The following is a 14,308-nucleotide window of genomic DNA, read 5'->3' as shown; positions in this document are numbered from 1 at the left end:
CATTTCAACAGAAAATAAATATATAGCAAGAAAAACTACTTGTCAAAAACCCAACAATTAATTCACACAAAAATAAATAAATTAAATATGGTGCCAGTAATTTTTTTTTTTTTTTTAAAGTTTGTGTATGCAATCAAATAAATCTTTTTTTAATAATCATAAAAGACATTAAAAAGCAACTTTTTCTTTTACATTTATTGATTTGAGAAACATACAGTTTAACACGCTTCTCACAGACAAAATGGCAAATAAAATGTTAAGAAAACGAACATTTAAGCACCAAGATTTTCTGAATAATAAATCAAATAAAGTCCAAAATGCATTTCAGCAAGTAAAGCTACTCATCAAAAAATATTTTTTATCTAAAGAATGAGCTTTTTATTTGGTTGTGACTTTTTGTCCACTGATTCATGAAAACATGCTAATAATTAAAATAGGCAACATTTGCAGGCTAAAAGACATTCTAACATTACTAAAATATATTTTTTAATTAGCATAAACTGCTGCTTCTCATAAAATCTGTAAATTTAAAGGTATATTACTCAATATTGACATCTAGCGGTTGAAATATTGGAGTTTTTTCCCGCCATCTCCTCCTCAGACTCGACGCTCAGGCGGGTTGCCAGATTTGAGGACACACAACAGAGACGAGCGCAATTCACAATAGAAAGCCTTGCAGACTGCAGTATAACTTGATCAGCTAATGTATACGTCTGCAATGTTTTTATTGCCGAGGCTTTTTAGGTCGAGTAGAATTTTCGATCTCTGACCTGGTTTGTTTGCTGGCTTCCATCGCGGTGTTTTCCGCCGAATGGCAAACACAGGGTGTCGAAATACTTTTGGATAAATTGGCAGTGGGCGGAGTCACACAGGCCAAAACAAAACCGGACATTCCGACACGGAACTCACATTTCAAAGTAGAATAATTGGCTGTAGCTATGTTTTTCAAAGAAACAACTATTTGAACTTAGCGTGTTTCCTAAATATCTGCAAACATTTGGTGTTTTTAAGCTTTTGTACAGTCAAAAAATATTACACAGCACCTTTAATAAATGCTTTAGACTGAAAACAAAAAGCCAGTGACATTAATACAGTATGTCATAACATTTCAAGGATGAAGAATAAGCAATTCTGCTTTTCAGTGCATTTGTGTTGTCGATCTGAAGCTTCAAGCATCCACTGAACGAGACTGGAAAGATGTTGCAGGCAGTCTCCTGGGATGGAGAAATAGTGCATTCATTTTTCATGGGCATAAAAACAAACACAGCAGTCATCAACTCCCTCCATTCAGCATCGGCAGTCGCAGGATTCTTAGGATGCGTTCGTTCTTCGTAAGATCCTCCGGCAGTTCATTGTTCTGTAGAGATAATGTGATTCCATCAGAACGTGGTACAATAGTGCCATTAAAGCACGTAAGATAAAACCTCTATTTTCATTATCTACTATGAATTGAATTTGATTTATTTTTAGCTACTGCCTGCAGTACATTCATAATAGGCCTACTTAAACTATATCACACTGACCAGTAGATGGCAGTGTTCATCAATATAACAATACCAGAGATATCTGGCCCGGGGCCTGTACCATGATGGTAGTTGAACAAACTCAGGGTTACAGGATTAGTTTCGAGTTGACAAAACCAAACCAATCCAACCAGGCTTTGTTGGTACCATGATGCTGATCATCAACTTTCTCTGTCAACTCAGGCTTTGATCCTGAGTTTAGGTGTGACATCAGTAGCGAACAGCCAATCACATGCTGAGAAAGAGTGAAACCGTGATTCATTTCTCACGAGAGAAGCTTCTCTCTTCTGCAGAATATTACGAGAGTGAAAAAATTAAGAATTTAAACAAATTTACACAGCAAGAAGAAAATAGCTGTCTAATAAAGAAAAAGTCTTGCTATATCAGTGTAAGTAAAAGTTGTGAAGTTAATTTATACAATTGATAAAGGTATAGAGAGAATTGAACATTTAAGCTCACATGTAGTAATTTTATAGCTTTATCTACTGATTCTAAAGTGTATTTATATTACCTTCATATATTTCTTCATTTAAACTGTGCGTAAAAATAATTGATTAACTAAAATTGTACATGTGTGATTGATTAAGGGTATACTAATATCTAAATCATACAAAATTATTATTCTAAATAAGCATTAGTAAATCATTTGCTATGTAGTGACCTTTAATTTGGAGTAGAAACAGAGTGACTTTATCCTTTGCTCACAGCTGATTGGTCCAAATTTGGTTTGCAACCTCTTGGAACATAACCTGCCTCGTACCAGGTTAGCCGTGGAGCGTAAGTTACTATGGCGATGAACACTGCTAAAAGCCAAACCACTTTCATGGTGCCTAAAACCCAGGGTTGGTGCAAACTAAACTGAAACATAGCTGGCTAGCCACCTAAACCGGCTTCATGGTATAGGCCCCGGGTTTCACAGACAGGGCTTAGATTAAGCCAGGATTAGTTCAATTAGGGCATTTAAGTATCTTTTATAAACGTACCTTAGAAAAAAATCATTACTGGTGTGCATCTTGAGATAAAACAATGACACTGACATATTTTAAGATATCTCAGTGCAAGTTACTTTCAGCTAAAACAGCTCAAACATGCATTTTAGTCTGAGACTATCTTAAGCCTTGACTGTGAAACTGAGGGTTAAAGTATTAATTTGAGACAAAGCACCTGTTTTATCTACAAGAATCATGTAAATGTCAAATAGTTGGTAAAATAATTGCATAATTAATTATTAATTTGCACGGACAATTCACACAATTATTTATTTATAAAAATATATCGATATATTAAACAATAAATTGAAATAAACTGGAATAAGCTGAAGCACTAAAATAAAAATAAATGAAAAATAAATAGCAATATTTAAAAAAATAAAACATAAAATGACAAAAACACATAACGAAATGAAAAATTAAACTAACAACATGAAAATTAAAAATATAAAAATAAAAGCTAATTCAAAACATTAATAAAACTATAATAAAGCTAAAATAAAAACTAAAATAACACTGGCCTGTGTAGAGATATGGAGAAAATATTGTGGATAATAAAATCAATAACAAAATATAAATATATATAAAATAATACATCTATTTAAAAAAAAAAAGTGTGTGTATATATATATACTGTATATATAAAACATATTATTTTATTTTATTATTCACAATATTTTCTCATTATCTCTACCCAGGCTTTATTTAAATTGTTCAAAACAACCCCATATATAACTTGGAGTATTCATTTGCTTGGACAACTGGCATAATTATTTATTAATTAAAATATGTATATCCACGCGTCTGAAACTGACCTTGTTGGGTAAAGCTGGATCGGCATTTGCCTTCAGCAACAGTGCAACTGTTTTGGGATTCCCGCCCATGACGGCGGCATGAAGAGCTGTAGAACCGTTCTAGATTACACCACAAAACACACACAGTTTAAATGCAGGGTAAAGACCAAATGGAGGAGGAAGGAAACACATGCGGTCACAAAATTGAATCACTTTTTACTGATGTCAGATGATGTCTTTCGTACCTTCAGAAGGCCAAGTGAGGGGGAGAACTTGAGCAGTTCCTCAATGACGTTACAGTATCCTTTATGTGCAGCCTTGAACAGAGCCGTGGAACCATCCTTCAGTCAGAAACACAAGCCATTACAGCCATGAGAGACTCAGCATAATAGAATAAATGAGGCATTTGTCAAACATTTCATGCATTTTTAATAAGCTTCTTTTCCACCTGGCTGAACTGTTTGATTCAAGCTTGGGTAGAGATATGAAGAAAATGTTGTAGAAAACAAGTTTAATCAAATAATAATTATTTAAATAAAAATAACAGTAAAATACAATAAAATTATAATAAATATTGAATTAAATACAAATAATTAAGCAGTAATAAAAATAAATAAAAAAAAGAATTATTTAAATCATAAAAAATATTGACAAAACATTACTCTAAAGTCTAAACAACAAAACAATAATAAAGATAATAAAACAGTAAATTGAATAAAAATTAGTGCTGGGCAACGATTAATCGCGATTAATCGCATCCAAAATAAAAGTTTGTGTTTACATAATATACGTGTGTGTGCTGAGTATAATTATTTTGTATATATAAATACACACATATGCATGTATATATATTTAACAAATATTTGCGTGTATATACTGTGTATATATATTTATACATAATTTATATTATATATAAAATTTTTATATATAAATAAAAAAAATCTTAAATATATACATGCATGTGTGTGTATTAATATATACAAAATAATTATACTCAGCACACACACATATATTATGTAAACACAAACTTTTATTTTGGATGCTCAGCACTAATAAAAATAGTAATTAATTATATAAAACAATTACAAATTAAATAATTAAATAAAATTGTGATAAATTCTATTAAATAATAAAACAACATTAATTATAAAATAATAAAATACATTGAAATAATAAATAAAATTTACTTGAGCTAAAAATGAAAGAAATATAACAAATATTAAAATAAAACAAAATATTTGGGTAGAGATATGGAGCTACTGAAAACTGGAATTTTGCAAAAAGAGAGAATAATTCAACCAAGTTTTCAACATACTTTTCTATCTGCATCACGGTCCGCACCTCGTAGCAGCAGAACCTTTACCACCTCGTCATGTCCCATCTGGGCTGCCATCCAGAGCGGAGCTGTGCCATCCTGCCGCCCAAAAAACACAATCAACATAGAAAACAAAATGAAAATCATAATAGCATACCAAACACCACTAATGAAAAACAGAAATTACAATGCGTGAGCCATGATCATAAATCAGACCTCTCGAGGTTGATTGACTTTAGCCCCAGTTGACATAAGCTGACGTATTACAGTCACATGACCCTCCTGGGAAGCCAAAAATAAGGCCGTTGCACCATCCTGAAACAGAGAAGATGGTTCATTTCATTTATAAAGTTTTTCAGATAAAGACATTCAACTGCTAAAACAAATATTTCTACCAAATTATCTCCCAAAGATATGTTTGGGCTATAAGGTAAAAATCAATCCAACTGTGTCCTATCCCATTCCTAAGAGCACTGAATCAGCAGAAACCCTAGAGGAACTGGCACAAACATGAGCAGCTACGGCTTTTAAAGAGCAACAGCGCGGCCGGCCTCATGGGAGAGAGAGACGTGTTGACTAACATTGAGCTGGTCGTGGACATTGGCGCCGTTCTTCAGAAGGGTGTCCACCACTTTGGAGTGACCGTATTGACAGGCTGCGGAGAGTGCGGTGCCGCCATCCTGTAGATCACAAACCGTCAGTTCTGAATGATCACATTTATTCTAAGTCACAGCTTTCTTCCATTAATAACATACCGCACCTTTGTCCGAAACTCAGTGGACGCTCCAAATTCGAACAGGAGCTTGACAATTTCATTATGGCCCTGTTGCGAAGCAAAGAAGAGGGCGGTGGAACCCGTCTGGGGGAACAGTGACATCATCTGCGTCATCATCAGTACACAAACACACTTCAGATGTTATCAGCAGCACTTACACACCCGTTTGAGGAAGAGTGATATTACCACACATTACTGCACTATTAACAACCTGTCACTCTATCTATATCTATATCTATATTTAGGTCTGACAAAAATAACACTCACTGCAGCTTATTGCTGGGTAGATGTCAACAGAAATGTTAGGGAGGATTTAAAAAAACAAAACAAAACAAAAAAACAAACAATAAATAAATCAATAAAATTTGATTAAAACAGCTTTAACAAATACAAAAATATTACATTAGCTTAATTATTATTTTTTAATTTAATGTTTATTTTATTATTTTATAAAATGTTTTGTAATGTTACTTTAATCTAATGTAATCTTTTCATCTCTTTATTTATTCCTTTATTTTTTGTTTTTATTTTGTTTTGTTTTTAATTTCTTATTTGATAAGATTTTGTTTATCATAATAAATGTATTATATTTATTAATTTTATTTAGATTTTTATTTAATGCTTATTTGAAGCTAAATAAAACGAAATAAAAGCAAAGCAAAATAAAATTAAGTTACATAAATAATAAATAAAATAAATAAATATGACTTTAGATTAAAATAAAATAAAATAACATGAAATGAAAAATTAAAATAATATAATAAAAATCTAAGTAAATAAAAATACAACAATATAAAAATCAAACGAACAATATATAACACTAGATTAAAATAACATTAAAATAAATGAAAATAAATTAACAAATAAAAAAATTAATAAAAAAAATTCAATTAAAAACATAATAATATAACAAAATAATAAATTAAATAACAATAAAATAAAAGCATCCAATTCAATTATTAATAAAATAAAATCTTATAGTTGTGTTTAGACAGATATTTTCCTGTAGCTTAAGAAGTGAAGATTATCTTCATATCTACTAATACGAGACTTAAATTAAGACTGTCACAGACTGCATGAATCATTACAAAAACAGCCTAGAAATATTATTGAGGAATAAAACAGTTACATACAATTGTCCATTATAATACCAATGTAAGCATGCTGGAGATGCATACCTCTCTTTGCAGATTAATATCTGCACCTTGCAGGATGAGTTCCCTAACACACTCATAATGCCCGCTGTAAGATGCCACCATCAGTGCAGAGGTGCCGTACTGCTGAAACACACCATAAAGCATTATTCTATGGCAATGCTGATTGCATTGTGAAACATGCAAGATGGCAAGACAGTTCATACACAATCTTTGCAGTCTACATCCACTCGCCCGCTGTTCAACAACAGCTGAAGCAAAGCCAAGTTTCCTTTCCTCGCTGCCCAAAACACAGCGTTGGCAAGAGGAGTCTCCTTCTGTCAGACACATAAACAAGCAGAATCAGACACAAACAAACACGTACAATCTTCATACAGAGAGAGATCACACTATTATACCTCAGGTGGATGTTAAATGCAGGTTATTTACTCATTATTATATTACTGAAGGACTGTCGAATCAATATCAGCATAAATCCTATTTCGTGCCCTTAGTCAACATTAGAAAAGTAATGTTGCTGAATAAAATATCATCAAAAATAAAATAAAAGAAAAGAATAAAAGCACTAAATGAATTTAAATAAAACATTTATTTAAAAATGAGTGCAGTCAAATAGATTGTGTGTGTATACACACACGTATGTGTATATATATATATCGATTTGACAGTACTATTTAATTAATATAAATTACTCTGAAATAAAATATATTAATTCAGAAGTGTATAATATTAACCTGTTAAACCAAATGACAGCAAAGAAAGTAGATTCCAACCAAATGTACCATGATTAGTATACGATATTTTAGCGTAAGCTACGGTTACCATGGTGAATTTTGGAAGGGCGGGGTGGGCGAACCCTCGTCATAAGGCCATAAAGACGCTCGTGACTGATAGAAAAACTCTTAATTCGTTATTCGGCGACACGTTTATTAGTATTCATCTTAAGACATATTTTCATTAAATAAATAATGTTTTACCCAAGTAAATATTCATGTTTACCTTGAAAGACATCCTAGGAATCTCATTCGTGCTTCATCTTGCTGGTTTGCGCGGTGTCCCTTTTACAATGTCCGTCCGCAGCGCTCATTCATCCCCAGTGAAGAACTGAATGAACGGGGATTAACGGTCTTGTTTACCGCAGTGAGTGTTACACGGAACCGAGCCAGCACGAACATGAGCGAGCAGCTTTTGCATCAACTGCGAATTCACTTGTATGCCCCCTCCTCACACTCTCTCTCTCTCTCTCTCACACACACACACACACACACGCATAGCCTACACAGAAGGTAGATGTGTTCGATTCCTGAATGAATTGTTCTTATGAGTCGGATCTTTCATATGAATCAGTTGACAAAACCGACTCATTAAACCGAGAATCATTTTTTGTGAAATTGTACGAATCGTAATGAGCCGAAAACTGATAATTGAGCAGATATAATAAAGTAAACCGAGGATTAAACTGGTGAGGCGAAACTGAGACTGGAGTTACTTTAATAGCCAAATAACGTGTTGCAAGAAATGTTACAAATAAAACCGTGAAAAAAGACATTATTATCGGCAAGTTCCTTCATAAGTCTAACGACGTAGGCTAATGATGACGCAATTGCTTCAGGACGTAAAAGAATCGCTGAAACTGTTCGAATGATCCGACTTGAAATTATTATATATATATTCAGATATATAAAATAGAGACCCCTAATGTTAGATCATTTTAAAAGATATAGCTAGTTAGCCAATGTCAGAGGGGATTTTGATTTGTTATTTTATTATAAAGGGCAAAAAAGGATGTTTATTTACATAAAGCGTTTTATTAAATGTTTTGATAATTGTTACAAAAGGGTCTGATATTTAGATACCACAGTGTTGTTTGTCCCATAATTGTGCATATTTAATTAAATTCTCATATTTTAAAGTTTAAATGAGTCAAGTCATTATACAAAAGATAAAAATAACTTTTGTATTTATTATTTTTATTCAATGTGGCAAAGTAATCTGTGAGGAAAATGTAAGATAATAAATACATATAATATACAATTATTACAAAGTAATACAAATATAACCTATTGTAATGAAATATATATATATATATATATATATATATATATATATATTTTTTTTTTTAATTCAACAAAGTATTCTTTTTAAGGAGAATTGTAAGTAAATTCTATTTACTTATAATATAGTCTATAGTATAGAAAGAATATATAGGCTATATGGTAAACAATATTTTCTTTATTTATTTTTATTTAATACAGTTTGTAAGGAAAATTGTAAGGTTATACACTATAGTATAAAAATATAATATAACAATATAATATCATAATTATATTTACTTTTATGTAATACAGCAAAGTATAAGGAAAATCGTGATGCTATTCACTATAATATAAAAATAGTCTAGTAAAAATAAAGGATATAAATACAATAGGCTATAATATAATAATAATATAATATGTAATGTAATGTAATGTAATAATAGGCTATAGTAAAAAAAAAAGTCTAACCTATTCATTTAATACGGCAAAGTAATTTTGTAAGGCAAATCGTAATTCTGTTCACCTGTACCTGCCCTTCAATGCAGACTGTTTATAATGAAAGCCCCAAAATATGCCCTGCAGAGGCAATCATGGGATGAACCGTAATAATGGGGCTAAATTATGACAGCACTGAAGAACACACAGCCTTACTGCAGAACAAGAAAGACAGATGACTCAGCATTCACCCCCGTAATAAAGGCCTTGGGGTGGCTGGACTATACTTTAAGGATATAATGTCTGTAGTAGTACGTTCATTATATTCCAAACAAGAATCAGGTCAGACAAAACACGTCAGGCATTCAAACATCGCTGACTCAGTCCTCAGTCCGTATGAAGGTATATAATGCAGAAGACATGCTGCAGTTTCATCTGCACAAAACTCCAGACGCAAAGACAGCCACTTTTTGCAGAGCCTGTGCATCAACATGTTCGGTAAGAATGGAAGGAGTCATATAAGGAACTTTGGATATGGTGTAAATACGACTTAGTTCCGTTGTTTAAATATTTATGTTAAATATTTTGTTATAAATATGTATTTAAATTGAATTGTTGAACCAAAAATGTGACATAAATTGTGCTCATTGTTTATTATATGTTAGTTATAGTTATAGTATATGTTATAGTATAGTATAGTATATAGTATAGTATAACAATTATATATTGTTAGTTTGTTTGTAAAAGTGAATCAGTCTTAGAGTAAGAACTCAAAAAGCAAATAACCAAACGCTCGTTTTGTAAATATTATAAACAAATACAGTCGTGTTAACATTTATGTTATATATTTAGTTTTAAATATTTATTTAAATTGAATTGTTGAACCAGAAATGCAACCTGAATTGTAAACAGTATTTTTATTTATTTATTTCGTTTAATTATTTAATTGTTTGTTTGTGTTTTTATTGTAAAAGTGAATCAGTTTAAAAATAGGAACTGAAAAAAAATATCCAGTTGTTTAAATATTTATGTGAAATATTTATTTATAAATGTTTATTTAAATTAAATTGCTGAACCGAATTTTTTTTTTAAACTAAACTATGCTCAGTATTTACATATACATACATACATACATACATACATACATACATACATACATACATACATACATACATACACATATATATATATATATATATATATATATATATATATATATATATATTGAAGGCTTAAACATTTGTTTTTACATTTTATATATTTATATTTTTATATATATATATATATATATATATATATATATATATATATATATATATATATATATATATATATATACACACACACACACACGCACTACTGGTCAAAAGTTTTAGATCGGTACGATTTTTTAATGTTTTTAAAAGAAGTCTCTTCTGCTCACCAAGGCTGCATTTATTTGATAAAAAACAATAATAAAAAAACAGTCATATTGTGAAATCTTATGACAATTTAAAATTACTGTTTTCTATTTTAATATATTTTAAAATGTAATTTATTCCTCAGATGAAAGCTGAATTTTCAGCATCATTACTTCACAGTCTTCAGTGTCACATGATCCTTCAGAAATCATTCTAATATGATTTTCAATGTTGAAAACAGTTGTGTAAAATTTTTTTTTTCAAAATTCTTTGATGAATAGAAAGTTCAAAAGAACAGCATTTATTTAAAATAGAATATTTTCTAACATTATAAATGTCTTTACTGTAACTTTTGATCAGTTTAACTCATCCTTGATGAATAAAAGTATTGATTTATTTTATTTATTTCCCACAAAAAAATCTAATTCAAATTCTTACTGACCCCAAACTTTTGAAGGTTAGTGTTTAATGTTACAAAAGCTTTAGATTTCAGATAAATGCTGTTCTTTTGAACTTTCTATTCATCATAGCATCAGGAAATAAAAATGTAAAAAACTGTTTTCAACATTGATAATAATCATAAATGTTTCTTGAGCATCAAATCATCATACTAGAATGATTTCTGAAGGATCATGTGACAATGAAGACTGGAGTAATGATGCTGAAAATTCAGCTTTGATCACAGGAATAAATTACACTTAAGTATATATTCACATAGAATACAGCTGTTTTAAATCGAAATAATATTTCACAATATTACTGTTTTTGTTTGTATTTTTAATCAAATAAATGCAGCCTTGGTGAGCAGAAGATACTTCTTTTAAAAACATAAAAAATCTTACCGATCTAAAACTATTGACCGATAGTGTATATATATTATTTCAAAAAAAAAATTTTTATAAAACATTTTTTTAAATGTAATGTGTCTTTTGCATAGATACCTATCAAGCACACTGGGTGGCGCTGTTCAGTCGAGCGGCCGTGTTTGCGCTCCTGATGTGGTCGCCTCTGCAGGGGGCAGCAGATTCAGAAGAGGAGGTCGCCTCAGAGTGGACGCTGTGGAAAAAGTTCCATGAAATATCCTATGATGAAAAGGTCAGTTATGGTCATTCGTGTGAGACTTAAAGAGACAGTTCCCCCCAAAAATAAAAATTCAGTATCATTCACTCATGTTGGAATACAACAGGAGACATTTCGAAGACATGAGGGCGAGTAAATAAAGCCTGAATTTTCAGTTTGGGGCGAACTGTTCCTTTAAAAACTCATTTAATTGAAAAGTTTGAACCACTATTGTGCTTTTGAGGCACTTAACTCTGATTAAACATGTATTTTAAGTCACTTAGTTACTGTGTTGTTAAGATTATTATATGTTATACTGTCCATTATGCACTGCATTTTTGTTTGTATTTCTTATGATGTTTCACTTTATAACTGTAGAGGGATGACAATCAGAGACAAACCATCTGGGAGACAAACATGAGGATGATTGAGATAAACAACAATGATTTTCATTTCGGATTGTCAACGTTTAGCATGGCAATGAACAAATACGGTGACCTCGTAAGTAAAAACGACTGAAAAAACTACACTTCTGAAATCATAATCAAATATAAGAAACATTATGGGTTTTATTAGCTTTGTTAAAGGTGGTCTTATACTGACACCTAGTGGTGTGGATGTCACCATGTACAAAAATGTGGTCCAGATGATATCTGGCCTGATTTTTGTCTTCTCTTCAGACCAGTATGGAGTATAACCGCTTGCTGGGTGCCAAAATTAATGGCCCGATAGACAGAAGAGGAAAGATTGCATCCGCTCAGACGCTCAGTTTAAATGCTAACAGACTGGGATTGACCCATGTTGACTATCGAGCACAGGGATATGTGACTGAAGTCAAAGACCAGGTGGGATTCTCTTGTATTTCCTTAGTTGATCATCATTCATATGCTTATTTTTATTCCAAAGTGTCATCCCAGCTAACAAAAATATAAGCTAGCTTTTGCTAACGTTGTCATTAAGTTATGAAAACGTTATTTCTGAATGTTCTCTGAAGTCCAACTAAACATTTCAGGAAAAAATATTCCATGAATGATGTATAAATAAAGTTTTTGTGCTAACATTTTGAGAACATTTTTTAAAGATAACTTTGAACGAACGTTCTATTAACGATACTGTAATAATGTTTGTTCTTAACAATGAGAGAACCTTCCCAAAACGTTAGCCAAAGCACTGAGAATGTTCCCTGTTAGCTGGGATTATTCTACTGTATGTTTGGTGCTAAAAAAGACTGATTTGTAATTTTTTTCAGGGATACTGTGGGTCTTGCTGGGCCTTTAGCACTACGGGTGCCATCGAAGGCCAACTGTTCAAGAGGACGGGGCAGTTGGTGTCCCTCAGCGAGCAGCAGCTGGTGGACTGCTCCAGGTCTTATGGCACGTACGGCTGCAGCGGAGCCTGGATGGCCAACGCCTATGATTATGTGATCTATAAAGGGTTGGAGAGCTCTGACATTTACCCCTATACGTCAGCGGTGAGAGATCTTGTTCGTTTGAATTAGAGAAGTAGACTGTATGATTTTTTTCTGAGATGGCCAAACTGAATGTATCTTTTTTGGTTATGGTTTTACCAGGATGTTCAGCCCTGTTTCTATGACAGAAGTTCAGTTGTTGCCAGAATCAGTGATTACAGGTTCATCCCGGCCGGAGATGAGCAGGCATTGGCTGACGCCGTGGCAACCGTCGGTCCAATCACCGTCGCTATAGATGCCGACCATCCAAGCTTCCTCTTCTACAGTTCAGGTAAGATTCTATTTCCATTCCAAAAAGAAAAGAAGAAAATAATATATAAAATAATAATTTACTAATAATTTCTGTTTTATTGGTTTTTTTTTACTATTTGCACTATTTGTATTATATATTTTTTAAATATCATAATAACTATTTTACAATTTCTTTATTTTTTTATATATAATATTATACACAAATATATATTTTTTTATTTAATGTTGAAATAAAACAATCATTTATTGATTTTCCATAGACTTATCATTGACTTTTTAAATTATATATATATATATATATATATAAATGATTTTGTTAAATGGTTTTGTGACTATTTATTTATTTAACTATTATATAACAATTCAAACGATTCTTTCTTTCTTGTATATAATGTATAAATATACATATAATACATAAATATGTAGGCTATTTATTTATTATATATATATATATTTATATTTATAGGAATCTACAAGGAATCTAACTGTAACCCTAACAACCTCAACCATGCTGTGCTTGTGGTTGGTTATGGCTCAGAGGAGGGCAAAGATTACTGGATAATCAAAAACAGGTAAGAGAACGCCCATCATTTAGGTTTATGACTATTAACACCTCGTACACTGCTGGCAACACAACACAACACAACAAACTAAACACACCTATTTAAATGTTGTGCACCTGTAGTGAAGATTACGTTGACAAAATATAGAACAGTTACTTCATTGAATACCATGTTTCAGGACATGTCCAAAAAAAGCAGGGTAATTCCTTTCTAGGTGTGTGACCTCGTCTTTTCCTTTCTTTTCTCAGTTGGGGTACAGGATGGGGAGAAGGAGGCTACATGAGAATGATACGCAATGGCAAAAACACTTGCGGGATCGCTAGCTATGCTCTTTATCCCATCGTGTGAGACATTTTCCAATAAAGACTTATGAAGTCTGAATTTTGTGTCAGAAATCAGTTCATTTAGGGCACTAGTACAACTATTACACTACAGAGCTGTACTTTATTCTTGCCACAGATCATGTTTTCAGCCCATCTTAAGGTGTGTTTTGTCAGATTTTTTCACACAACCTCTCCTACTGTGTAAACACACCTTTTTTTTTT

At 31.7% G+C, this 14,308-nt stretch overlaps 2 protein-coding genes across 3 annotated transcripts; one reads left to right on the top strand and one right to left on the bottom strand.

The window, feature by feature from the left end:
* Positions 1-180: 180 nt before the first annotated feature.
* On the bottom strand, positions 181-7,859 carry ankrd29 (ankyrin repeat domain 29). Of its 2 annotated transcripts, none has more exons than XM_084416502.1 (10): positions 7,550-7,859; positions 6,757-6,867; positions 6,575-6,673; positions 5,382-5,480; positions 5,203-5,301; positions 4,838-4,936; positions 4,622-4,720; positions 3,552-3,647; positions 3,328-3,426; positions 181-1,357 (listed from the first exon to the last, which is right to left on the bottom strand). In XM_084416502.1, the coding sequence occupies exons 1-10, from the start codon at positions 7,559-7,561 to the stop codon at positions 1,274-1,276; spliced, it is 897 nt and encodes a 298-aa protein (XP_084272628.1). In that variant the 5' UTR covers positions 7,562-7,859; the 3' UTR covers positions 181-1,273. The 2 variants fall into 2 exon arrangements, with proteins under 2 accessions (XP_084272628.1, XP_084272627.1); XM_084416501.1 differs by having other exon boundaries at positions 6,575-6,676; positions 7,550-7,688.
* Positions 7,860-8,981: 1,122 nt separating this feature from the next.
* Positions 8,982-14,144, top strand: cts12 (cathepsin 12). The gene is made up of 8 exons (XM_084416499.1): positions 8,982-9,519; positions 11,359-11,516; positions 11,859-11,981; positions 12,161-12,325; positions 12,730-12,951; positions 13,051-13,219; positions 13,667-13,772; positions 14,012-14,144. Exons 1-8 carry the CDS (start codon positions 9,513-9,515, stop codon positions 14,109-14,111), a joined length of 1,050 nt encoding a protein of 349 aa, XP_084272625.1. The 5' UTR covers positions 8,982-9,512; the 3' UTR covers positions 14,112-14,144.
* The last annotated feature ends 164 nt before the right edge of the window (positions 14,145-14,308 follow it).

The sequence above is a fragment of the Rutilus rutilus genome (assembly GCF_951802725.1).
Source record: "Rutilus rutilus genome assembly, chromosome: 8".
Lineage (NCBI taxonomy): Eukaryota > Metazoa > Chordata > Actinopteri > Cypriniformes > Leuciscidae > Rutilus > Rutilus rutilus.
Note: the sequence above shows the minus strand (reverse complement) of the source record. Positions and strands in the feature narration are given on the sequence as shown.

Excerpts from the sequence above, each read along its gene's own strand:
- ankrd29 (XM_084416501.1), bottom strand. Across the intron at positions 3,648-4,621 it reads ACCGTGATGCAGATAGAAAA|GATGGTTCCACGGCTCTGTT; the intron begins GTATGTTGAAAA and ends TTCTGACTGAAG. Across the intron at positions 3,427-3,551 it reads CCTCACTTGGCCTTCTGAAG|AACGGTTCTACAGCTCTTCA; the intron begins GTACGAAAGACA and ends GGTGTAATCTAG.
- cts12 (XM_084416499.1), top strand. Across the intron at positions 12,952-13,050 it reads TTTACCCCTATACGTCAGCG|GATGTTCAGCCCTGTTTCTA; the intron begins GTGAGAGATCTT and ends TGGTTTTACCAG. Across the intron at positions 13,773-14,011 it reads TACTGGATAATCAAAAACAG|TTGGGGTACAGGATGGGGAG; the intron begins GTAAGAGAACGC and ends TTCTTTTCTCAG.